Raw genomic sequence first — 27329 nt, forward strand, 5'->3', positions numbered from 1 at the left:
TGTGTATGCTTCTGGTGAACATTAGAGCAGTTGAATTTTTTTTCTGGCAAAAAGGTTTTTTAATTTCATTGGGAGGCATGTGAAACAACTTTTAATTAGTACAAGGTGGAGCTGAACTTTGTAGTAGAAAAACGATCTAAAATCTTTTTTTTTTTTTTAGCTATTCCTTCAGAACTTAGAGGACACAAGACTTGTTTACACTGGGTTTAAGGCAGACACAATGTTGCTACCCTCTAGCATGGCCTTTGTCATTCATCCCTCTGTGTACATTGGTCATAGTTGATTTAGTCTTGCCTGGTAAATCCACTCCTGAATGCACACCAAGATGTAGACTAAGACTGACTATTTTAAAAGTTCTACCTATTTGAATATTCTGATTCTAAAAGAGAGAGAAAGATGAAGACAATAAACTATTCCAGGATCTATATGAGGAATTATTCCAGACAGTTACATTGTAATAAGTATTTCTGTGAGTGTCTCCCTGCAGAGATTCCTACAGTCAGCTGCCTGACTGTGGGAAGGTGTTTTTGTATATACTTTCTGAATGGTGGTTACTTTCTGCTATTATGGTGGACAGTCATCATTACACCCATGTCAGCTGGGACTTCATGTCAGCACAGTATTCTACTCCTTCATTCCAGTGGAGGGTTTTTTAAAAATGAAAAACTATAGGATTAAGATTTGCCTTGATTTCACAAATGAAGTCAGTTTATGAAATTCTTTTATTGCTTAATTCCATATTAATTTGCCTGCTTGCAAAGTAAGTACATTCTTCCTTCATCTTCTTAGAATAAAAATGACCTTGTTATTTCTGATAATGCAGCTCGTTGGGCAAATCCTAATCCTATCGCTACAAACATAATCCTGTGAATCCTCTTCTTGATAATGCTTTTTGCTATTTGAAGTCCTGTGGGAGATTTGATTCGGTGTTTGACAGACATACTGGTCCTCCTAATATTAATCTTCAAATAGCGAATAATCTGAGAAGGAGAAAGATATAGTTTCTCTCATTTTTAGTTTTCATCTCTCATGGTAATAAGATTTCTTCTCAATACTGTTTCAACTGTTTGCTTCACTGTTTCTTTTTAAACTCATTCTTTTAAATTTCAAGACAAGACTGTAACGTTCAGATCTCAATATTACTACATATGTACACTCATCAGAAATCCAGCAGAGAATGAAGAAACAATTAATTTGTGCAACATATATAGAAATCACTGAGAAAAATGTGATGGTGTATGTTGCACTGCCTCCAATACGGATTTTATTTGCATGTATGTACTTTTCTGAAAGGCCAACTACGTTCTGGGCTGCATTAAAAGAGGAGTGGCCAGCAGGGAGAGGGAGGTGATTGTCCCCCTCTACTTGGCTCTTGTGAGGCCCCATATGGAGTACTGCGTCCAGGCCTGGAGGCCCCAGTACAAGAAAGATGCAGAGCTCTTGGAATGAGTTCAGAGGAGGGCCACCAAGAGGATGAGAAGGCTGGAGCACCTGTCCTATGAAGAAAGGTTGAGGGAACTGGGCTTGTTTAGCTTGGAGAAGAGAAGGCTCCAGGAGACCTCATTGTGGCCTTCCAATACTTGAAGGGAGTACATAAACAGGAGGGGAATGATTGTTTATGAGGATGGATAGTGATAGGAGAAGGGGGAATGGTTTTAAACTGAAACGGGAGTTTTAATTTAGATATAAGGAGGAAGTTTTTCACTCAGAGGGTGGTGACGCACTGGAACAGGTTGCCCAGGGAGGTTGTAGATGCCCTGTCCCTGGAGGCATTCAAGACCAGGCTGGACGTGGCTCTGGGCAGCCTGGTCTAGTGGTTGGCAACCCAGCACTCAGCAGGGGGGTTGAAACTTGATGATCTTTGAGGTCCTTTTCAACCCAGGCAATTCTGTGATTCTGCTCTTGACCTAGATTTTGATGTCTCTTGGTAATCGTTGAGGGCCTGGCAGATGACATAGGGCCTTTTTTGGCTATACATTAATACATTTGTGAGATGGAAAGGTATCTGGAGGAATTGGCAGAGTAACTGTTGAAGCTTCAGAGGGAAAGATCATCTTAAGTTCATGACTAAATATTCACCAGTTGGTAGCACTTATTAGCAGTTATGTGCCTTTTCTTGCTCTCATCAAGGCAATTTGCAATTCTTCTTTTTGCTCTCAGCTCATAGCAGCTTACTTTTACATAGTTTAGATTTCATTCACTTCACACTTTGCTTTTGGATATGCATTGAAATGTTGATTTTGATCTATATTTGTGTTCTGTGTCCAAGTTACCTGAAACAGCAGTTATTTCTCCAGCATCTTGACTGTATGTATGAGCTGTGTTCTATTCCTTTTTCCTACAATACTCTTAGAAGATCAGTAAGACTTTCCTAGTGGGGAGAATTGGCTCTCATCTTTCTGTTTACTTACTCTGGCAGATCTGGAGCCTGGAAGAAATATCATTTGTATTTTGTTGTTTTGAAATTTTTTGTAAGAGAAAGATGATTTAGAAGAAATGTCATGTATTTGGATGAGTACAAACTCTTCAGCATTTACTATTGAAAAAGAGATAGACTATGTTACAGGAAGACTTGAGAGACTTGTAGGACTCCCTGAGATTTGCTGAAGACTGTTTCTACTCTTCCCAGACCTATTGTTTTCATTATGCAACATTTACTGGATGGATGAGCAGGCAGATAGTGCTAATTTTATGGAAGCTTTGCCATGGAGAAATCTGCTTTGGGTTCTGACAAATTCATTCAAGTTTGATTTTTTTTTTTTTTGTTTTGTTTCACTGCAAGAAATAGTGTCATTTAATTGCAGTATTAATGATGAATTTCTGAAGTACTTAAGCTGGCAGAAATTAGCATAGCAGCAAAGCAAAACCACAATTGAATCAATTCACGTGAAACAAAGTGAGAAATATTGTGGTTGCATAGATGCCAAGGCATGTCAGTTAAACACCTTATTTTTCAAATTGCCATCATAAATGATAGGAAGGACAAGTGAAGAAATTCTATTAGCTTTATTAATGTTTACTAGTAATGGCTTCTTGGAATAAGGTAAGACCTGATAAGACTACAGCATTATTTTCAATCTATTAATGTTCTGCTTGTTATTGTTATATACAACTCAGCTTCTCAAAATAATGAGAAATTTTGATTAATGGTCCAAATGCACTGAATGTGTGCTTAAATGAACAGCTACCTACGTGTATAAAGGTCTGCAAATTGTGTCGTCAGATTGTGATCTCTTTTAGCACGCTCATACTGCTGTCTTGCTGCATGTCAGAATCTGGTGATGTTTGCTACCATTAAAACATTTAAAAAGTGTGTACAAATTGCGTTCATCAAAAGAAGTGGTAGACATAAGATATACACTGACAAGTACCATTTATAAAACTGAAAATAACACTGATCAAACAGCTCAGAAGCCGTGCTTATGTAGCATTTTCATTTCATTATTGACTCAGTATTCATTACTGATACAATAAGACCCTGTCTCTTTCATTTTAAACACTTCTGCAGCAAGAGCTCTAGGCAGTTATGCGGAGCGTATTGCCTTCCTTCAGAAGGAACAGTTCTCTGAGGGTGAAATACCCCTGCTTTCATGCTATCATTCAGAAGGTTATTGCCATATGTATTTTCCTGGTATCTGCTAATGCTGTCTTACTGAAACTACCACCTGGAAGCTTAGGAAAGTAGATACAACCTTTGTGAAAGACAAAACAACAAATCCCAGTAAGGGGAGGAAAAGTACAGGAAGGAAAGAATGCACAACTATAATACTGGGCACTGGAAAAGACTCCCCAGGACAGTGGTCATGGTACCAAGCTGCCAGAATTCAAAAGTGCTTGGCAACGCTCTCTGACATAGGGTTTGAATTTTGGGTGATCTTGTGTGGAACCAGGAGTTGGACTTGGTGATTTTTGTGGGTCTCTTCTAACTTTTGGCACATGTATAACAAGCTGTGGAAGGTGGGCAGTACCGGGTTCTCAAATTTTCTTCACATTGGCTTTCACCAGAAGAGGGACATGTGAGAAAACATTCATACAAATGACAACAATGGATAATACAAGTAGTAAAGATTTGAGAAGGTTTGGAGACTTCCTTTCAGAGTGAAAGATATGAATTCATTTTGTGTAGAAAACCTAGTGGTGGCTCATAAGCAGCCTTCATTCCAAGCTGCAGAGGTGCTGTCCCTCAGCCAAGCACTACTGTCCTGAGCTCCTCCTGGAAGCTTGTGCCTACAATATTTTTTCCAAAAAAAGGAGCACAGATGTGAGTATGAATCCCATGTCTAGCAATGAGGCAGACTGGTGACAATGACATATGGCAAGGGCAGGCCTGTCTGGGAGCTGATCCTGTTGGCTGTGGTTAGACATATCCCCAGAACCGCAGCTGGAGGCAGGCAAGCTAATGCATACAGTGGGTTACTGCCAGAGTAATAGTTTCACAGGCTGCTTAGTAACTAGTTACAAGAAAAGACTTCATATTACTAAAACGGAGCTCTTTACTGAGATCTATTTATAGGGATGCTTGTAGCTTTTCTGCCATGTTCTCACAGGTGGCTTCTTGATGCCTCATTCGGTCTTACTCATCTTCTTCCAAACTCATAGCAACAAACTGTGGAAAGGCAGTTTCATATATGAGATGTGTGTGTTCCAGGCTCCAGCAAGTGTCTGCCTCTGTTTCAGAAAAGGAAGCCTTAGGGTGCACCTCGGGGTCTACAGTTCATTCCCTTTTTGGTGCATTGAGAACTTTAGGCATTGCGTAACACCCAGCTGCAGTACTTAAGTGACATGAGCAAAAATGTCTCTCCTTTGCTGTGCTAAAGAAGAGAAATCTGGTTATCCTTATACCTGAATAAAAGCTGAAGAGGAGCTGTTGGTCTTTAATGCTCAGAGCTTGTTCTCTTCAGTGCACTGTCAAGCACTCGATAAATAATAAATAACTGCTGTGTTGGCATCTCTTTAATGAGCTGAGCCTGTAGTCCCAATGTGCATAGCTGTGCATTACTTAATGCATTAATGCTTATATTATATATATATTATATATATTATAATATATAATTATTATATAATAATAATGTATATATATGATAATTATATAATTATATATTATATAGTCATGTAAGTGACCATCAAGGAGTCCCTGGAACTCACCGAGTGAATATTTGAATCCAGTGGAATATGACCACAGAGTTTGGCCCTAGATACATACAAATAAATTGATTAATAGCAGAGACATTGTCTTTGCTTGATAAATAAGTTCAGTCCTTAACAGTCTGAGAGAGATTTCAAGAGCGTATGCCATACTGCTTGCTTATGAAGCATTTTATTTTTCATTGCTTTGAGTAAAAACAAGTTGACTACAGATAACTACTGCTGTGTTTGATAGCTCCAAAGACTGTACAAAAAATGCCCAGAGTGACAAGGTCCCAACTGAAAAGTTAATAGCTCCCAAGGAGATCCCAGCTGGTGCAAGCGCAACTCTCACTGAGCAGAACAGTATCTCTGTCTCTGCATTTTACTGACAGATGGAATGAAAACCCAGTGTCATGCTCCCTAGCCACCCTTGTGAGGGGAGGGGGCATCCAAGCTGCTCAGCGCAGTGCTGGGGCTAGACTGCACGCGCACACACACACACACACGCGCGCGTGTGTGTATTTTCCCAGCATTGCTTGGAAGGATCAGCCCACCTGGTTCAGCCCTGAGTCCTGTATGAAATATACATATACAGGCAGAGTGCAGGGTGAGGGAAGTACAAAGGCAGAAGTTAAAGAAGGGTTGGCTGTTTCTGACTGACACACCAGAAGAAGTAGAGTCAAAGAGGGATTTGGGAGGGCACAGAAGAGAGAAAAGGAGAAGCAGGGAGATGGATGTGCTATGTGAGGGAAAAAGAATAAGGAAGAAGGTTAAGAGAAGAAACTGGAGGAGGAACACAGGGAGACAGGAGGGAGAGATCATAAAGAAGAGTGATGAGATGGGAATGAACAGTAATGGGTAACAGCTGAGAAAAACAAGAGAAAGCTAAATGATTCTCTTAGTATCTTTAGGAAGAGAGGAAAGAGAAGTTTTTTTTTAAACCTGGTGTTTTAAAAATGAAATAAAGCAATATTTTTTTTCATTTGTTTTAAGAGAGAGATCTTAAGGGGCTGCCCAGCACTTAAAAGCATGTTTTTAGTTCTCAAAGATGCTAACTCCTCTAGAGATTTTAGTTGATTTACTATTGAAGTCATTGGCTGGCTCCTAGGATCATCATGTTCATGATGCGTGGCTTCTGCTCATCTATTTCTGCAGCAGAGATTAGCACTGCAGGATTTTCTTCTAGGCAGTCATAGCTTTTTTTTTTTTCTCTGACAACAGATCTTACTTTTTTTTTTAAGGAACTATGAAATGTTTTGTATTTGTGGAATTAAGAATAAATATTCTGTGGGTCCTTCAGAACTAGAAATCTACTGTACTGTGATTGCAAGACATGACTTCACAGCTTGGTAATTCACTGTAGTCCTTTGTTCCCATGCTTGTGTAGAAGCCTGGTAGATTGAAAACTTTTAAGCCTTCATTCAGTTAATGCCCCTTCAACAAAGTCCTATAATGTAATCTTTAAGAGCGTACTTAAATTTCTTTGAAGTCAATGAAACTAGAAAAATTCTGCTGAAAAGAGATAAAGGATTTGTTTTGAAACCAAAGATGTTGAAATAAGTAGGGATGTGATTAAAACAATTCTATGTGCAAATCTTTGCATAGGTACTCTAATTTAGAAGAAAAATGGCTAGAATCAGTTTAATAAAATAGTCAAATCTAAGTTAACTTGAACCTCTTTCATACCAGAAAAAAGAACACATGTAGTCCTTTACTTTGCTATGTTTCTCACCATTTCTTAGTTTGATAAGTTTGTTTTATAGTTTATTTTGGGCACACTATTCTCAGCAGTGCTGGCCTCTTACAGGTGGATGTGATATAGTTTTGTTCTCTTCATAGGTGAGCATGATTACAAACAGCAGGCATCCATCTCAGAGAAGCCACATGGCGTTGCTATGCTTCATGCTACTTGAGGTAAGACAAACTGTAGATAAATTGCAAAGTATTTGGGGTGTGTTTTTTAAGGAAATGCTCTCAGCAGCAGATCATTTATATTTATCAATGTATTTATGTTTATTTCAATATGGAGTGTTATCTATTAGTTGGCGATCTCTTTTTGTAGCTGTGTATAAAATTTTAGTACCAGTAACTGTAATTTTTTCTTTCATGAGAGAGTGTGTGAAGAGGGGTCTGTAAGTCTGCAATTTAATTTTATGTGGATTTAATGTTCTGAAGTTCCAGAATCCAACAGAGTGAAGTACCTCTGAGCTGGACTCGTATAGATATTGGTGGAAAAGACTTGTTAATAATACTTCATCTTTATGGAAGATGTTTCATTTGTCAATATTAAAGATGAGGAGTGGTAGAACAATGTTATAGTGGTTGTTCAAGGTCTTTCAGTCTGTAAGGAATGGGAGCCTGTAGCAGAAATGCTAAGTCACGGTTTGAACCAGTGATGGAGCACCTGGTGGGAAGGCAGGGCCAACCCAGGGGAGCTCAGGTGCATGCAGTGCCCCTAAGTGACCAGAAGGAGTGGAGCCAGGATCCACCCCTTCCTAGACCTCTTTTAAGGGTTGGCAGTGGAGTTGAGGGTATCTTGCTGGAGATCCCTGTGTACCTGAGGCTTTCTGAAGGTAAGCAGCTTCTTTCCTTTGTTTCTGTGCTCACAGCTGTTGCATTTGAGCAAGTCCTCACTTGCTGCAGCCTAGGACTCTGCTGCCATTGCTGTGCTTTCCTTTGTGTTACAGTGATGTTTTGGAATAATGCATATTGAGTATTGAGCTCCATTTAAAACACTTTCCTTTAATCTTGATTTTATTTTTGAGACTATTCTCAATATAATTAATTAAGGTACTATAAAAAAATCTTTTTTAACTCTGATCTTTTAGATTTAGATCAAGCAGGCACAACCCCAATTACATCTGCCCTGCAGTGGAGCTGCAACATGGCATAGCTCTGTTGGACTCTCTTTGAGCCACTTTAGGATGGATCACTCAGCGCCACCAAGAATTCAACAGAACTTGCTACATGCGGGAGTTTTTAGAGTGTCTGGCTCCCATGGCTGAATCCCATGAACTGTTAACCTAACTGTGCTAAAGCTAGCTTAGCTGGGGTTAAATCCAGCCAAGAGTATGGATAATATTCGTGTTCAGAGGAGGGCGACGAAGCTGGTGAGGGGTCTGGAGCACAGGCCTTATGAGGAGCGGCTGAGGGAGCTGGGATTGTTCAGTCTGGAGAAGAGGAGGCTCAGGGGAGACCTTATTGCTCCCTACAACTACCTGAAGGGAGGTTGTAGTGAGCTGGGGGTCAGCCTCTTCTCTCTTGTAACTAGTGACAGGACGAGGGGGAATGGCTTCAAGTTGCGCCAGGGGAGATTTAGGCTGGACATTAGGAAATACTACTTTTCTGAAAGAGTGGTCAGACGCTGGAACAGGCTGCCCAGGGAGGTGGTTGAGTCGCCGTCCCTGGAGGTGTTCAAGAAATATTTAGATATAGCGTTGAGAGACCTGGTTTAGTGGGGTTATGTTGGTGGTAGGTGGATGGTTGGACTGGGTGATCTTGTAGGTCTTTTCCAACCTAGCTAATTCTATAAGGACGCTGTATAGCCATAGCTGTGTGTGTGGCCAGGAGCATACTGCTTGCACACATCTGTGTGACAATGGCAGGTATAGCCCCTCAGCCCCAGTTGGAAATCTTATGCAAGCGTTTAGGTGTGTGTGCATTGTACTGTAGTCACACAAGTTCTGTGATGTACATGTCTTGCTACCCTCCTCCTTACCTCACAACTGGTAGTGGGAAGCCAGCACTGGTTACTGTGGGATGCCCTGATTCTTCTGTAATTTAGAGACATCTGGTAAACAGAGAAAGCGTGATATAAAAACTGAAGTAGAACATAGCAACATGCCAAGGGGAAGTGAGAGGCATAGACACTGTGACTTAAGTTACACTCGTGGAATGTTGGATGGATTTTTTTATTTTTTTTATCAGCACGTTTTGGAAGTAGAAGTTGGTTCCATGTGGATAGGAAATTGCTTCATTGCCTGATACTATTTCTGTCACATCACTTCAGCTAGTTTTGTAACTTGGCAATTTATATTCACTCTTTTCAAGTAATGTTTGTGATCCACTGTGACACAAATCACTGCGGATCCACTGGCTTTTCTTGCCTATGCTATGTCACACTGAGACAGCACCAAGATGGATGATTTCTATATCAAATGTAATGCCATTACAAGATTCAAAAAACTGATGATGTTATGATACTGTTATGTAAGTTTATGTCATAGAAGTCACTAGGGAGACAGCACAGAATATCCAAATCTGTAAATGGGGATCAAGGGAACATGATTTCTATTATTGAATGTTGGAGGAAGCACTCAGCTTTATTTATATTCTGCCTCAACAGTTGTGAAATCTAAAGAACAATTCTATGCCCGCACTTAGTAAGATACAGAGATAGAGGAGAACAGGTATGTAGTAGCAGTACTTTATTCTATAATCATTTATTAGCATGGCTACCCAGGATAAAAAGGTGCTCCAGATGTCTACCAGCTGCAGTTCTTTTTGAAAGAAACTGGATAAGCAAAGCATGCAGTATCTGAGCACTTAAGTTGAGGCATTTGGGTAATGAGAAGGAAGGTCTGTGAGATGCCTTAGCTTTTCTTTAGAAGTCTCACTGCATGTTCCTTGCTTCGATAGCAAAAATTAGCCAATCCACGTGCATCAAAAACATAAGCATGAGCACAATTGCTATCTTATTAGGTGGTAGCTGAAGAGCAAAACAAGGTATTGGGTGAGAGTTCAAGTATCCACAACCGTGCAGCCATGCAACCAAGTCCTCTCTGCTGATAAAAGGGAACAGCAACCACAAGGTGCCAGTGGTGGTGACTCATTTGGTGGTGATTGTCTCCCTATGGAGACCTGATGTCTGTAATGTTTATAAGGCTGGACTATCTGCCAGAGAGACTGCTTATTTGCAGAGGCGCATTAACAGCTAAGCTGGTTGTGCGCAGCTTCCCAGTCTGTATTTCAAGAGTTTATTTTGTGTGGGACACAGGAAAAATTCTTTCTCCTGGAAAGCTGTTAGCCTTTATTTCTTAAGTATTTGAGCAGATGTAAAAGGGATACAGAGTGTGGCACAAGACTGTATGCAAGTTCTAGCTTGCTTTTCAGTGAAATATCTGAGGTGCTGTTGCTCTCTATGCCACTCGTGTCTAGGCAGCACACTGCCTTGAGCTCACCAGCAGTGATAGGGAGTTAGCCCTCAGCCAGGGCTTGGCCAGGCGGTGAAGTGAGCACGGGCAGAACTGTGTGGAGCAGGCAGCTGAGGTGATGTGAGGGTACCTCAGCCCTAGAAGACTTGAAGATGCTGGCTGGTAGCGACAGTAGGGAATACTTACATTATGTGTTAGGTTCTGTTTTACTCTTTGCGGAGAAATGTGACTTTTTCATGAGCAGCCTCCAGGTTAGGAGTAAAAGAAAAGGTGTAGATCGGAGTGTTTAAAGTTAGAAAAATGCTAAGTGTGGTTTTTCTCTTACAACAAGGTAGAATAAGGTTTTTTACACTTAGAGCTTGCTCTCAAGCATTGGTTCAAGTCTGCTAAGTAATGGCATTGTATCGAGTGATAATGTACTTGTTTCTATTCACTTGGTCTTTCTAGCAATGCTTACTTCATATAGTAGGTTTTTTCCCTTAACTTATTTCTAACCTATGGAGAAAAATAATCTAAACAGATAAGATGTACAGAAACTTCCAGTAGTATGAAAAACGGTCTCAAGAGAGTTCATTCTTCTAGTGATATTAAGCTCTACAACTTTCAAAATGTTAGCTTTTCTCTGCAGAGCAGTCTCCTAAGCTGCTGCTGTCAACCTTTCAGAAAACATCTGTTGTCTTCTATTCACAAATTTGTAGAGAAGGTGCACCTGGGTATTCTGTCATCTTTTCCAGATACCTTCATTAGCACTATTCAAAGAAATCAACCCTCCTTTTATCGGCTGATCTTAGTGGATGGAATTTGGAGTCTCAATCCAACTACCTAAGCTGGACAAAAAAATAAAAATTCTGTCAGTCTTTGAAAGCTCAAAAGCTGAATCTGTATGGCAGAACCTGAGCTTTATCAACATCTGTTATTTCCTGTTATTGTCAAGACCTGCTAGTTCGAGGCGTCATTTATGCAATTTCTCTTGTCCTTGTTTTTTTTTTTTCTATCAGATGTTGAATTCTTATGACATGTTGCTTCGTTATGTTTTTTTTCGTCCTAGCATTTCTTCCATTAAAAAAAGCGAATGTAACATCAGGTTTTGAGATTGATCTCCTTAAATCCATGCAATATCAGATGTTAGTTTCTCCAGCAGTGCCAACTGATGACAGACTATAAGTGTAGATTTCAAAGGCCAGTTATTGTCCAAGAGCATGCACTTTTATTTTCAAAGGAAAATTCAAGTTTTTTCCTTCTTAAAATGACTTAGTATCACCAGATGCAAACTTTGGTGTTTTTCTAAACCACTGTGATTTTTAGGTTTAGGTATTCTTCTATGAAAAACATTAAGTGATGCTATTTAAACAATTGATATTATCTTTTGTTTTCTTTTTCCACCTTCAGTTATGCATACAGATATACTTAATGAAATCTTAAGAGAAGATGTAATTCTTTCATCCTGTATTCACCTTTAGAAGTTACTGAACTTACCTTTTTTGAACACAGGAGTTAGAATATCTCTAACTCTGGCAGTGGGCAGATCCTTTAATTTATGCACCTATGAGACTGTTACTGACTTCTGTACTTCAGATAGCAGAGATGCATTCGTAAACTACCTCTGTAAATTTTGCGAAAAACATACCTTAATGCATAATGAACTTGCATCTTCTTAGCACAGAGCCCTGAACTGTGCTTAACTATGCTGATAGGTTTTGTGGTTTTGTCTTTTTTCAGTTTTTATTGGGGAAATGTTTTGTGGCAATACTGCAGTGTTTTTTTTTGTGTGTGTGTGTGTGTGTGGCTTTTTTAATGCTTCCCAAGAGATCCTGGCTGACATTTCTCTTTGTCTTGGTTATGCACTCTGCAGGGCTCTTTATGCAATTTATTCCCCATTGAACTGTGAGCTTTCTCATAGCTGAGAATAAAGATGACTCAGACGATTTACAGCTGATTCAACAGTAGGAGGTCAATCTTAGTTTCTCCTTTACCCTTTGGGTTCTAAGGGTTTATTTTCTGCCGAAGAAGGGTATTATGTAAAATCTCTCTCATGTAATTTTCACAGTCTACCAATTTCTTCTCTTTTTTTTTTCTTTGCTTCCTAGTGGCTTGTCAACAGTCTTAAAAATTGCGGCCAGTAAAGTACTTCATATAAAATATAGAAAGTAGTGAAACATGAATAGGTAAACTGCAGCTGTATGAAAAGAAACACTTCACATCTTTCATCAAAGTACAGCCTTCAGAGTCACAACTTGTCAAATATCTTTATTAATATTTTTAACTTTCAAAATATATCTTTAAATCTTTAAATTATTATTACTTTTTTCAGTGGATCCCTAAGATATTTCAGAAACATGTATAATAAATTCTGCATTTAGACAAACAAGGTCATAATGTAGTTTATGTCTCTACTAATTTGTTGGTGTTTATTTCCATTCCAAGACTTGTAATCCTTTTTTTCATATGGAGCAAGATGCCTGATAACATTATTCTTCAATGTGAAATGAAACTGCATGTAAACAAGGAAGTGCAATATTAAAATGGCATGCAGATTTGGTCCTAATAATACTGTTATGTATTGTTGCTCACTTCTCTGTGATTTAGCTCTTAATATTCTGCATATCCACTTGAATGCAAAATGGAGTAATAAAAAAAACCAGCAGATTTTTGATGTTTTAAGGAAATGAAAACTGTTTTAAAGCAAGGCGGAGCTTTGAGTACCATACATAAATATGGACTATCAGAACAGGATTAAATGTACAGAATCTTTGATGGAATTGAAATTATATAGAGACTTAATGGGAAGAAGAAAGTAAAAAAGTTTAGCTGAAAACCCCACTTACGAAGTGTAGTTTTCAATGACTTGCCGTTTTGTGGAAACCTGTTCCTTCAATTACAGGTGGTTCTTTGAAGTGATGTTGGGGGAATACGTGATTTTTGAAGGAAGGAGTAAGTGAATTGCTCAGGCAGTCTTTGTCATTACATTTTTCCAGAATGCTATAGAGTCATGAGTAACTACATCCTATAACCCCTTCCAAAACCAAATAACAAAAGGTTTTTGACCTTTTAAAATCTTGCTGAATTTCATATGCAGCTCACTTAACGAAGAGCTTGCAGGGAAATGCCTTTAGAATTTGTTAGTCCTCTATTCCAACAGACTCTCTTTGCAGAAAATGAGATGTTTCCTGCTCAGAGAGCCTTGTACATTTATTGTCAAATATTGATCAGACTGTATTTACTGCATTGTTTGTTTAAATCGCTCTTGAGTAGACATTATTTTGAGTCATTCTTGCAGAACTTCCTTTAAATAGCTAATTTCTGTACTTCCTTTTAGTAACATTTTACGATGAAACATGTTTTCACCACAATACACACTGATTCCATATTGCTATACAGCAGTAGTCCACTGTTAGAAATGGTCTGCGGGGAAGCTTTGGCTGTTTGTGTAGCATTTTCAAGAAAAGCAACATATTTTATTTGACAGTGCCCTGAAAGATTAAACTTCCAACCATATCTAACAGGGTGGTAAAAGTTCAGAGAGAAGGGCATTTCAACACTTACCATTCACTGAGAGCAGTGCAACTGTAGGAGAAAGAAGTATCGCTGATGAAAAGCACTAATTGTGCTAATGAAACTTTTTAAGGTCTTCTACTGACAAGACAAGTATTGGAAAGCTACTGCTTCTTTGAAATGGATAAAACATAGTAAATCAATAAATGCTCTTTATTCTCAAGCAATTTCTGAGCTTGTCTCTAATAAATGAGTGACACCCTACTAAGCAAATTCCCTCCAGATATTGTTTATGTTGTCAAGTACTTGTGTACAAGAGAACCAGATGCAAGTAAATGTCCTGCATGTGAGGGTTGTGTTAGTCTCCCCAGGCAATGCAGAATTGAGCCATCTCCCCTTCTGTATTCATCCTCACCTGCTGGTAATGAAAGCAATTTGGCGTAGTCAATAACATAAAGAGGGTGCAATTTCTCCTGCTTTTTCTAATGCCTCATTTACTTAGGAGAAATAGATCAAAGCTCAAGAAGGCAGAAAGAGGGGATGCTAAAAAGAGCAGGATCCAAGGGAGGTGATCATAGGGGAAACTAATCCATGAGTGAATTTCTCCAGAATTATCTCAAAATCTGAGGAGATTTCCAAATTCTTCCAGGTGCTCTTCTCTCTGATGCAATGTTTTTTCCAGCATTGACCATGAAAAATACAGGAGGAAGAAAATTCTTAGCATCAAGTGAATGTGCTTTGGTTTAGTTCTCCTGCTGGTAGAAGCAGCAGGGAGGGAACCAGGAGTTGTATGCTTGTTGGACATGAACTTTCCTTTGTTTTGAGGATATTTTTAGTATGTGTAGGAATATTTTCAGACTGTGTCAGTCTTCTTTAAAGAACTTGTATGTCATAACTATTGCAATTGGTTTGTAAGTTTTAATGTTCTGTATTTCTTTAAAAACTCCCACACTCATGATATTTTTCATGAAAACCGAAATGAAAAGATTGTCAAGGAATATCTATTCATTTCACAGATCTAGTAAGACACAGTTACCAACATGGGAATAAATTGGTGTGTATTAACAGTAATGAACATTTCTCCCTCATTTTGTTTTTTCTGTTTTGGGGAAGAGCTTATGACAGAAGCTCCTCTGTTTCACCACTGTCATTACCCTTGTTTCTGATGTTGCTAGTCGCAACATGATTGCAAGAGAGCTGTGATATTGAATAGTGAGCATATGATTAAAACCTGTGTGGAAGATGCGTGTATTTTTGTGTTATATGTAGTATATCATATGGATTTTTCCTAAAATTACTTTTGACTTCAGCTGTGCAACTAATGCCAATGTCAACTGGAACAAATTTGAAATTGTGCAATGTCTGTGGAGTAACTTTTTTCCTGCTAACTGAAATTCTAAATGCTTCTAATGAAATTAAATACTGGACATTAGGATGCTCAATAAGCTAAATATCTTACTTAAATCCCATGTGGATACTGTCCTTGCTACTATGGAAGCAGTATTTGGTATGCTGGATGTTAGCATTGCTCTATGAAGAAGAGGTTAATGCCATAAAAATGATGTGACCTAAGATGGTTGTATCTTTTTAGCAACCGCCCACTCTGTTTCACTCCATTTCAGTTTTCATGCTTTCTTAGTGGGAATCTCATCCTGTAGCCCTTATGTTCTATCCTCACATCTCTGACTGCTTTTATTTTCTCTAAATAACAGAAGTCTTATGGGGGGAAAGACTGAACACTAATAATATTTTAACATCTCTCTATTTTTGAGATGTACTTCACATTTACTGCTTTACCACATTCCAGTCTATTCCAAGTAAATGGACCTTAGATACTTCTAAGATTGATAACTTCTGGCAGTGTGAAGTGAGGAAGAACTGCATGATGCTTTAAGGCCATTAGAATAAAATCACTAGATAGTCATATGAGAAGAAATACTCAGAATAGTTGTGGCAAGTATCAATTGAGCCTTTCCAAAAAGAAATACTGAAGATATTTTATATTCCTTGATTCTATTCCTGCAATCTGTCCTTCCCATCCCTCAGCCACTTGCCAGGCCTAGGATCTTGGATGTGCCAAGCCACACTATCTGTGCATAACTCAGTTCTCTTTGTGGTGTCCTACTGTCATGCCAGACACTGTCTGCTATGTGAGATGTTGAGCTGCTGCCTTTTAATCCTGCTCTGGCAGGAGCCTATGGAATACTCACTTACTGCATTTTCCCATGATAAACTTGTAATTTCAACTTCTGATGCTCTTGCCAAATTTGTCAGTGCATAATCTCTCCCCCCACTTCTTTAATGATTTTTGTCCACATGATCACTTGCCACTTTTCTCTTTTAGTACAGTCTGTTGTTCAGAGTTAAGCTGGTTAGCTAGATGAATGAAGCATTGAATGAGTAAGGATCTCCAAAAGCAATGATCAAAGTAAAGACTTCTGTATTAACTAAACAAGCATCTACTTTGTTACACAATAATTTGACGGTGCCTCCTAAATATAGCTTACCCTTTAGCCTAGCAAGTTGTTGAACAGAGTATTCTTAAATGAGGAACAATCTCAAGTAAGGTAATTTAGCTAAGATCTTGAAAACTTATTAATAATTATACCAATGTTAGCAAGTTGCTGCAAAGGATCTTCAAAAGCTGGTTTATTTATTATTACTCTATTTCTTTACCTTTCAGCTGCTCCTTGCAATTCAGGATTCACTTCTCAAAGCAGTGAGGGCTGTTACTGTTTCAGGAGTGACTTCTCAACTGTTGGAGTTTCTCTTCCTTGCTTCCTTCCTAGGCCTTTTTCCAGTGCTTGACAGTACACTTTTTGCCCAGAAGGTGATTATAGTGAGCGATGATGACTAAGTAACAGGGGTAGCCTCTCAGATTTTTTTTTTTTTTAAGGATTAGTCCTTCAGCAGGTTTTATGTAGCAGGGTATTGCCCTCTCTAGAAAAGGGAACATTAGGAGCTATCTTTGTTGCTACCAGTGTAGGTAAGCAGATGGGCAGTTTTCACTTCATAACGTTTCACCAAGTTAGAGGAAATACAGTTTTATTTTTAGATTTGAAACATAATAATGAATTACAGTGATTGCAGTGAATCACCATTAGAGCGGATTGTAGTCATTAAGACTAAAGATTACAAATCTGTAGGTTGTAGTAAATTGGAAATCAGAGAATCATGCTAAAAATAGATCTCAGGATTCCTAGTGGTCATATAACCCACCCACTTGTTCAGAGCGGGGCTGTCTTCAACATTAGGTCAGGCTGCTCTAAGCCTTGTCCAGTCTGGAATATCTCCAAAGATGAAGATAACGCTGATAGGAGGAAAGTATCTTGATAAGGATGTCTGGAAATGGGTGATTTCTGCAACAGTTGCTTTGTAGAGTCTAGTCATTCAGAGAAGTGCTCTGACTACCTGCAGCATGAGCAGGCCTTATGCAGAGGTTGCCCGTTTAGTCGAGCTCTGGGCTTAGCCATGGAGCCCCAGGGGATATTGTGAAAGTGACATTGCTCAGCACAGGGTTAGCTTCCTAAAGTACTGAGGTGTCTGTCCTGCAGTCGCTTGGTGAAAAACCACTGTGGGAAATGGTGACCCTGGCATGCTGATGATGGCACTCTGGGCAGTGGCGTGGGGCTGTATGAATGTCTTGTGCCTTTGAAGCTGTATTTGTTGTTAGATTTCAAGTTTTCCTCTTCCTTGAGTTTTCAGCCTTTTCTGGATGCTCATGAGCAAGCTATAAGGGAAAGAGCAGGGATTTTTGTGAAAACATGAATGTAATGTGAGTGTCCTAGTGTTGAATGGAAATATTCAATACCCTTGTTTCTTGTAACTCTCAGGATCATGAATGGTGAGGACTACACCAGAGTATAAATGAGCTGTGTCCTGAGCAATGAGTATTATGGATTAGTCTTCAAATATTTTTTAATATTTTAAAGTTTCAAAATAATCTAAGAAAAATCATCATCTTTATTTCTAGCTTGATTGAACGGATATCTGGTAGCAGTGAACTTTGTGTTTAATTCTGTTTGGTAAATTCTGTGGACTTTTTTTCTCCACTGAAACACAGCTCAGGTATCCTGAACTTTCTGTACCTTTCATATGCTTTTAATTTTATGAAGGAATGGAACTTGTGAATGTGATTTCAGGTGTAATGATAATGAGAAGTGTCTGGTATAATTTGTAAAAACATAAGTAGCTCTACCACACAACTGCATGTGAGCTTACCCAGCAGAAACTATTACGGAGAGTGTATTGGATGCTTGCCAGGATGAGCTGCATACACTTAATGATAACCAGATCTGGACGTATGCAGTGATTATCGTGCATAATTTATGATATTAGTCTATTTGTCTTTTCCTTTCGAGAGAGAATTAGCAAGTGGATTGATTTAATCTTATGTACAGGCTTGTACTTGAAAGTGTCTTTGGAGTCCTTTATAATTTACCTGTTCATGGTACTATTGCTGAGGGCCAAGCCTGGTTATGGCATGAGATAACTGCAAGTTTTACTGCGTACCTGGCCCTGAACTGAAGAATCCTTGGTGTCAGAAGGAGGACCTCACATTTGTGTACTGACTTGCCAATGTGACAGTCAAATTCTTGTTACACATTTCTGGATGCTATTTGAGTGGAATTTAAAAATCAGAGGTTGGATTCATCCAGGCAGAGTCCAATTTATAAGACATCAACCTTACAAACACTCAGAGAATGATATTTCACATGAATTTTCCTGCAGATGAGCCAGATCTCCTTTAGTTAATCCAGAAGGGCTGCCATCTCTTTAGCAACTGCAGCTGTTGCTCACGCATCTCTGAGCAATGTGTTTATTTCATGCTTAAAAGATCTGCATGCTGCTATACTACAGGTGGCTAAACTGTGGGTGAGAGCATAACCACAAAAAAGGTGGCTGGATGTGCTGAGGATTTCTTTCCTTCATGCTTGTGTGCTTTTGGACTGACAAAAGTTTCATACAGCACAAAATCTTGATGAGCAGGTAAACGTTTACTTTAAGCACTTCCCTGTAGTGTGGTTATACAGAATATTTAACTGATAAATTGTATTAATTGGCCTCACTATTTACAGTAAAAAAATGTACAGAAGACAAGATGAATTACAGCACGGTAAGGCTGCCATATTCAAATGAGTGAAATTAATTCAGTAATATGTAGAGGGAATTTTTTGAATTGGTCTGTAAAAACCTTCAGGCATTGTGTAAATGTCTGAACTAATTTTGAATTATGTATAAATACAGATGCGTACAGTACATTGCATAGGGTAGGTCCATGTGACTTTTTTCCACTTGACTGCTGCACCATGAATAAGTGCTCTGCTTATGCCAGCTACTGATTCCATAATCTGCTGTATCAGTAGTTCAAGGTATCACTGTTTACATATGAATGGGAAATTCCATAATCAAAAGAGTTGCTAAAGGGGATGATAATCTGGGTGAATGAGATGAGGATTTTTATTCCTAATTTATATTATTTCTATTGAACCAATTCTTCTAAAAATTAACAGGATTGCAGACAGTTTGTGTGACATTACAGTTACTGAAAATGTATTTAACAACAATCATAACTTCATAGTTGTGGTAACAATTTTCTAAGTAGAAGACTTTTTCCTAAGTTTATCTTAGGTTAGATTAAATAATATTTCGAAGAGCATTCAGATGTCAGTGTTTCAGTTTGCATTGACAAAAGCGTGTTCTGGTTTGGGTTGTTTTTATTGTTATATTTTTTGGTGTTTTTTTTTAAATTATTTTCACAGCATGGTAGTAGAAATGCTAATGCAGGCTTTATGTACCACTGGCCAACACATCTTGAGAACTAATGTGCCTCCGGCATCCCAAACTTTCTGTTCTAGCCTATGAAGAACTTGCAAGTAATAATACTTTTCCTTAATTTGAGGATAGCAGGCAGTTTTATGAAGATTAATTACCTTATCAATGTAAACACTGACTAGGCAACTAATGTGCTGTGACTGCTACTCATTATGTCAAACTCAATCATTTCATTGTTGTGTTCTCCTTCTCCTCATTTGTTTCACCTCCATCTGCTCATTCTCTCATGTACTTGTACTTCCCTGTATGAGGCGCCCGAGATTACTGGGGCAAAATTTTGCCTTCTTTGGAAAGAGGGTCTGGCTCTATGTAACACTGCAACACAAATGCAGTATTAATGATTAAACTATTACTAATTTTCCTTCTATTTTCCCTCCCGATGTGATTCAGGAGAATTATAATTCCTGTTTTGGAACTAACTTAGTGATGTGCAGGTGGAAGTTAAGAGTAAAACTGATCATGTCTCACTGCAGCCCTTTAAAAGGTGGGTGGTAGTCTTAAGCTAGTCATCAAAGCTTGTTGTTGTAAGTGGTATCATCAGGCATTGATATTTCTCAGGATGGAATGAATGGCACTTCGGAGGATGATTCATCCTGCCCTAATGTAGTAGAGCTTAGTCACCTGCTGGAGCTGTCTCTCCATGTGAACTCCATGCTAAGACCATATGAAAAGCTTATGTTAGATTCCTAACTTGTCTGAATCACACTGCCGGTGTTCTGGGGCAAGATCTCACTTCTGATTCTTTGCTGTGCTCCACTCGCTAGATAAGTGTTTTTCCCTTGCATTATGATGCTTCTATAAGCATAATTTTTAGTAATATCACAGAATTGTAGAATGGCATCAAGCAGAAGAGACCTTAAAGGTCATATAGTTCCAGCCTCCCTGCTGTGGACAGGATTGTCAGCCACTAGATCAGGCAGCCCAGGGTGGCATGCAACCTGGTAAATGCCCCAGGCTTTAGGATTTTAATAACTGTTGGATGAAGTTACTGAAAAACCTTTCCTCCATCACAGATATCCTTTGCTTCCCAAGTTAGTTTGTGGTTAAGTTTTATGCAAATCTCTCTCCTTCTGTTTGCCCAAATTTGCCTGGTTAAGCCAGGAGTTCTCTAACAATTCAGTTCATTCCTTCTCTTCACTGTTGTTGTATCATTAACATAGATGCAATATTCCCTTCTGAACAGGCTGGTTTAGTGCAGTGTGAAGATGTAACAGGGAAACTTCCATGGTGTTGCTGAATGCTATCACTCTGATAAAACATGAAAGAGAAAAGTAAGAACAGTGGGATGATTTGTTATCAAGTCTTCCCATTAGAAAGCTTTGTTGAGTTGCCTGTATATCTTTACTGCCTTTTGCCGTAGCAATGATTTATAACTAGAAAATTCTTTAAAAAAGAAATGATGTAAAGTGCATGAAAGATTAGTGAATTTGTTTTTAAATTGGAAATACGTCCTAGTTATGAGGGTCGTGATTTCAAAGTATTACGAATCATTGAAGCTAAGGTTTCTTTGCCTGCACTGCTCTACATTGTACCTCTTGAGATGGTATTTTACTTAAAATTAAGTACCAAATGAAAATAACAAAACGAATCTAGGAGGGAAACTCCTACTCTAAGATCAGAGGAACTATTCCTAAGAAAGTTAGTTTCAAAACCAGTCTGTCTGTCATCTAATGTCAACTGACAATTTTGCCAGTACCTTTTGGTTTCAGAGAAACCAAAATTATTGGTTCTGGGCTTTTTTTCTGCCATTCTGCTGTCACTGCATATCACTGACATAAATCAGCTGGGAATACTGTAATTGCAGAATATATTTAGCTGCCTGTGTTAGTCACTGGAGACTGATGTGTTCTTTTGCTTCTTTTTGTTTGAGCTAATGCACGCTTACGTATTTAACTGGGCAACCAGTAAGTATCGTGCTCCTTATCATAAGTAGTATAGCTCTGGTTTCACATGATGCAGTTAGCTGATATTTACAAAGGCAAGCCAGTGCTTTAAAGTATGTTTGCAACAATGGGAATTTGTTTAAGACTGTTAAAATAAGTAGTTGCTATTATTGTCTTTCTGCCTTTCATAATACTTTCAACTTTGTTTGGAGCTTGGACTTGCCTTACCTATGCATTTTTAAGCATTTAAAAAATCATTTTGTAACAGATTGTATTCAATATGGTGCAGCAATCAACTTAAACAGGAAGAACTGTAGCAACCATCAGTTACGTGGATTTTTTTTTTTTTTACTTCTGCAAGTGAGACAAACTAAGCCATGTTTTATCAGCTGCAAGAAATCAAGCCTTTCAGAGAGCTCTGAACCAATCATTTGACAATATGCAAACAAGTCAAGGTGCTATTAAAAATACCAAGGACGACGATGGAGCAAGAAATCTTTCTCAGGGTCTTATTCATACTAGTAGTGCCATTAGGAATGTTGTGGTGATTGTGCAACACTTAAAGGGGTTTGTTTAATTTCCTTCATCATGATCGGAGTCTTGTATCAGTGAGGTCTTAAATCAGTGAATAATTTAAAACTCCTCTGTGGCTTAAATCTATTGCTCTCTGGTTTGCAGTTCTGTCAGCAAATGGCAAGTCCACCTGTAGCATTTGAAGCACAAGACACTATATTTAGCCAATGCTACAAGTGAATACTGCATCTAGTAGATTTATTCGTGCCTGTCGTGTATCATATGTTTAAATGTCTGGAAGGCAGACCTTAGAGCCTCAGTAGTATCACTGTTGTAAAGTAAAAGAGCAGCAAGAAGAAAGACTCTCCTCATTGTCACGCCTCCCTATTTCTTTAATAGTCTGTGTCTCATCTAATGGTAGTCAATAACTACTTGCTGTCGTTTGTATAACAACACAAAAGGTAGAGCGCTGAGGATATGGATGTAGGTACAGCCAGAAGCGTTAGTAATGTAGCTTAGCCTGAAAGGGTGCAGAGGAGATGGAGTCAGGTTTTTGTCTTTGGGTTCCCAGTCACAGGAGGAGGGGACTGGGCGCAGAGCAGAATGCAGGATGTTCTGATTTAATGAATGGAAATATTGTCAGGGGTTGGACACTGGCACGATTTGTTCAGTGTGGCTGTGGAATCTCTGGCTTTTGAGATATTTAACAGCTGATGAAATGGCCCCCCAAGAAACCTCTGTCTGGAGCTGTGCTGACAAGGTGGTTGGGCTTTGTGACCTGTAGAGATTCTTTTCAGAGTCCTTTGGGGGATTTTGACAGCAACTTCACAATGCTTTGTAAAGCAGGACTTTTTCTGTCCTCTAATTCCTGTAGCAATCTCAGTGTATCTGTAACACAGAATTAGGCATAATAGCGAAACTCAGAAGTATTTTATTAGCTGAATATTGGAGCTTCATCACACAGCAGCAAACTGTGCCATAGTCACAGTCGCGCATGAAAGCTCCTGGTGATCCTCTGGGGCATCTGCTTGGCTGCAGCCGGAGAGCTGAGTGCACTGCGCTCTGCAGTCCTGCTCCTGAGTTCTGGCCTTATAACCTCACAATGTGGCTATCTGTGTGCGACCTACAGGGGGAAATTAAGATTTATGTGTGTTTGATAATGGAATTCAGACTCTGCACTAAAGAAAAAGGGAAAATGAAGTCTGTGCTAGGCAGAATTCACCACAAGATGTCTCATGTCTCACTATGCATTATTCACAAAGGTACCTAGCTATCCGGAGCAGACTGGTGAATGCAATGCAAATGGTATGATTCAGATTATTCTGGGGAGTATGTTAAGAACATACGAAAATAGACTGGATGTGGAATCCTGATGGGAAAAGTGCGTTCTTCAAGGACCAATTAAAAATAAACACGTGGAAACTGACAGCACTGAAGATGAAAAAATCTCTTCAGAAAAGGGAGGAAAGCGAACAGTTAAACCCAAAGTGCAATGCTAGAAAAATAATTGCGTGTTACAAAAGGAAGGCTATCCAAAGCAATTTATTTCTAACAGCCCTGATTCAGTAAGCCAGGTGCGGTCTTTGAGGCTAAGGAGACTCTTGCAGGCTGCTGCCGGTGGTAACGTGGTGTGGTGTGGGGACGCGGGTGTCTGGAAGTGACTTCTTGGCTGTTGGCTTTCAGCATGGGGACCAGAGCCCACGCATGGGTGATTCCATGCAAGCACAGGGCGCAGTTGTTCGTTCTTCAGTGGATGTGTGCATAGGTATTTTTAAGTGGAACACTTTGGGGTTTGTGTCAGTGTGATTTCTTCTGACACTGAAACAGACTTCATGTTTTATTTGGAGGTGCTACTTGGGCTATGACAGCTACCCGTTTGCTGCTAAATGAAGGCTTTCACTATGAATTCCTTTAGAAGTTATCCATATACAGAAGAGTGTATGTTGCTCGTTTGAGGCTTCTAACGCCAAAGCACACTGCGGCCGGGCGGGGCCGGGGCTGCCGCGACACGTTCCGGGCGGACCGCTGAGGCGAGTGCAGCCCCGCTACCGCGGCAGCCGGGGCTCTAAAGCCGCCTCCTCCGCCTTCCTCCTCCGCTCCCAGGAGGGCTGAGGTCCGGCGTCGCGGGTGCTCCCCGGGTAGGGCGGGGCGGGGCGAAGCCGCCCCCTCGCCGCCGCGCTCCGCCCGTCCGCTGCTCGAGCCGGCGCCTCGCTGGAGCCGGTGCCGGAGCGGCGGGCCGGGCCCCCGCCTGCCCTGCCCTATCCCACCCCGCCCCGCCGCCGCCCGCGGTGGATGCCGCCGCGGAGCGGGGCCGCCGGAGCCCCCGTACATGCGAGTGCCCTCTCCGCTCACCAGCATGCTTTACTTCCAGATGGTGATCATGGCAGGGACCGTGATGCTAGCTTACTATTTCGAATACACGGACACCTTCGCGGTCAACGTGCAAGGCTTCTTCTGCTACGAGGGCGCGTACCGCAAGCCGTACCCGGGCCCGGAGGACAGCAGCGCCGTGCCCCCGGTGCTCCTCTACTCGCTGACCGCAGGCGTGCCTGTGCTGGTGGTAAGCGGGGGGACTGCTGCGGGGCTGCCCGGGGCACGGCGGTAGGGAGCCACCGTGCCCACCCCGCGCCTCGGAAGTTTATTTTTAGCATCGCTTTATGTAACCGCTGGGTCGTGTATTGCCGGTCCCGTCTGACTGGCTTTTTTTTTTTTTTTTTTTTTAAAAAAATGATCTTGGTTATTTTGTTTCTCTTCGGAGGCATGTGCTGGGTTCAGGCAGGTGGCTACCTGCAGGGAAATCTGGTTGTTGGCCACAACGACCGCTTCACTTGGTACGAATTAAAAACCATTACCTTTGATAGTGTATTTATTTATGATGAAAATGAACTGTGCTGTCGATGGATTGGGATAATTTCTGCTCGATTCAGACACCTCCGTATGTCAGAGCTACCAATGTGCGTGCAAACTGAACGTGTCTTTCTCTAATGCAGTGCGACCTGTCAGTCAGGTTCAAATGGGTGCATCAAAAAAGAAGTTTATTTCATTGTTTTTGTTTGGTTTGGTGGAAAAAAGCTAAGAGAATTGTTGCATGCACTATTCGTGTTGTCAGATAACAAGGGCATTGGTGTTGTTGAAAGATCCCTGACCATTCTGTGGAGCAAAGACTAGGAATGACTGAGATGGGAGTATGCAGCCATCAGGGGGTGGATTAGATGCACTGTCACCGGGTACACACACAGTTACATGTATGCAAACTCCCTTTAAAGAGTTTGTTTTAGTGAACTGTTGTAAGTAGAAAAGGCAACACACCTTCGTAGAAAGAGGAGGACTCTTAAAGCAGAAGCTTTAATGAATGTATACAGTTTCAGGAAATTATGAAAATAAAATCTGGGAACAGAAAACTTCATCAAGCTGATACTGATGTAACTGCAGGCAGCATTCTGTTGAGCCTCGAGGTCCCAAATAGTGTCCAGCAGAATCATATGGTTGGGCTCAGCCTTGCTGTTTAAGACATCAGGCTGCAATCATTTATAGTAGATTTGTTCTTTTTTCTCTAGAGAATGAACTACAATCTTTAGCAAAAGATGCTGTGCTGCAGTTTGGTTTGGTGTTCCTTTTTGTTTTAGTATCAGTTAATTGACCATTTTGTTTATCTGCTTGTTTTGTCTTTTGAACCATCAAATGCTCTTGAGACTTTAAAGGTTATTTTGTTGGTGGTGTTTTTCTGTTGTGTGTAGTGTTTGGTTTGCTTTTAATCATTTCTTCTGTTTGGCTTAGGACATTATAAAGATTTTTGTCAGATATTCATGAGGAGCTCTCTCTTTCCTCATGTGTGTCAGCAAAATGGATTGGTAGTTTCTACTCGTTTCCTGGGTGTTAGGTGGTTACATCAGAGAAATCACCATGGCATTTTGATTTGCCAGTCTTGTAATTAGCCTCAGTAGATGCTTAATAATTGAATGTAATAATATTTAACTATTCTTCCTCTCCCTTTTCCACTGTCTCAGGCAGGCGAGATGCATTGGTGGGTCAGGACATGGAAAGTCACATTGCAGGTGACTGTTGCACTTTTTCTTTTTTTTTTTTTTTTAACTTTTATCAGGTGGAGACTTCAGCCTCTGAGAATGTCAATCTTATGACTTCAATGGCACCAAATCTAATCATTAACACTTTTTAATACAGACAATTTTTTTTCAGGCTACAGACACAATTCTGTTCTGATTCTCCTTGGGCAGTCCTCCTGGGTTTAGTGCTTCCATGGAACAGCTCTTGCTCAGTCATGCATGAGATGGAAATTTTCTTTCACTGAAAGGAGTGGTGAAGGTGATGTTTCTTCACTAAAGCTGCTTGTATGCTTTTAGCAGTAATAAAACTCTCTTGTTGAAAGATTTCACGAGGATTAATTACATTCTCTTCCATTTCCTTTCTGTTTCATCTAAGGAATTTTTGAATATAGATGCTCCGTGGATTTTTTTCTTAATAAATATGTATTTGTTGCATGACTTTTTAAATATTTTGGCCTGTAAGAATACAAACACAGACCTATGAAAACACGGATTTGTATGAATGAAAATGTACTATGATTTGCGGAGAATCCACTTCCATTTTCTCAATTTTCCTCTTCCATTGCATTTTTTGACTTAGTGTTATGTTAGTCCAAAACTTCTAACTAGCTATACTGTCTATTGTAACATTTATTTATTTATTCCTGTTAGCTTGGCATGTGGAATGAATGCTTTTCCTGGAGTTTTGAGATAGATCACTGGAAGGTCTTTACTTTGGTGTTCAGGGTAACAATTTGTTTTGTAGGACTGGGACTTGTTCCGTAGGGATTATGAGTACTTCAATCTAGTTCCCTTAATGTGACTCACTGAAGGGCTCCATTGCATTGAATGTTGCTCAAAAATGAGGAAAAAAAATGGATTTTCCAAGTGACTTTGCTCTTTGCACATACCTGCTGTCCAAGATCTGAAAAAGTGCCAGTCCTGGTGAGCACCTCATCAGTAGTGGGTGTTGTGCTGCTGTGACCTGGAACACAGCTGCTCCTCCACTGCTCCTGTGCCACTAGAGCTACAGCAGCAGACTTGGCAGGCATGCAGTGAGTGTTTGCGCATGGGGCACAAATGTGTGATGAGGCGTCAGTCAGGAGCTAGGTCATTTGACAGGGATGTATCTGTGAGCTATATGCTATCAGGTTAGTCTTTCAAATGGTGCTTCCTAGTAACATGTTTCTGCACCTCTAGTGCCGCATCACTGCCATGCTTCTGTTCTTGATTCTGCTGCTTCCCCTGCCTGCCCCCCCCCCCAGGTCATGCCAGGACAGCTG

The 27329-nt window shown here is 40.0% G+C and overlaps 1 protein-coding gene across 16 annotated transcripts in view; it reads left to right on the forward strand.

Moving 5' to 3' along the window:
- Positions 1-27329, forward strand: part of PLPPR5 (phospholipid phosphatase related 5) — a 212529-nt gene that overhangs the window by 102530 nt on the left and 82670 nt on the right. For 10 of the 16 annotated variants that reach the window (XR_002441114.1, XR_002441113.1, XR_002441115.1 and 7 more), the window contains 3 exons: positions 6967-7041; positions 24375-24563; positions 26011-26058. Coding sequence is in view for 13 of the 16 variants with exons in the window: in XM_021404620.1 (XP_021260295.1) it covers positions 6973-7041; positions 24375-24563; positions 26011-26058 (306 nt within the window). In the remaining 3 variants the exon portion in view is untranslated. Of the gene's footprint in view, positions 1-6966; positions 7042-7661; positions 7701-24252; positions 24564-26010; positions 26059-27329 lie in introns of those variants that run through there. The other 6 variants (XM_021404627.1, XM_021404633.1, XM_021404628.1 and 3 more) reach the window with 5 other exon arrangements.

The sequence above is a fragment of the Numida meleagris genome, chromosome 7 (genome assembly GCF_002078875.1).
Source record: "Numida meleagris isolate 19003 breed g44 Domestic line chromosome 7, NumMel1.0, whole genome shotgun sequence".
NCBI lineage: Eukaryota > Metazoa > Chordata > Aves > Galliformes > Numididae > Numida > Numida meleagris.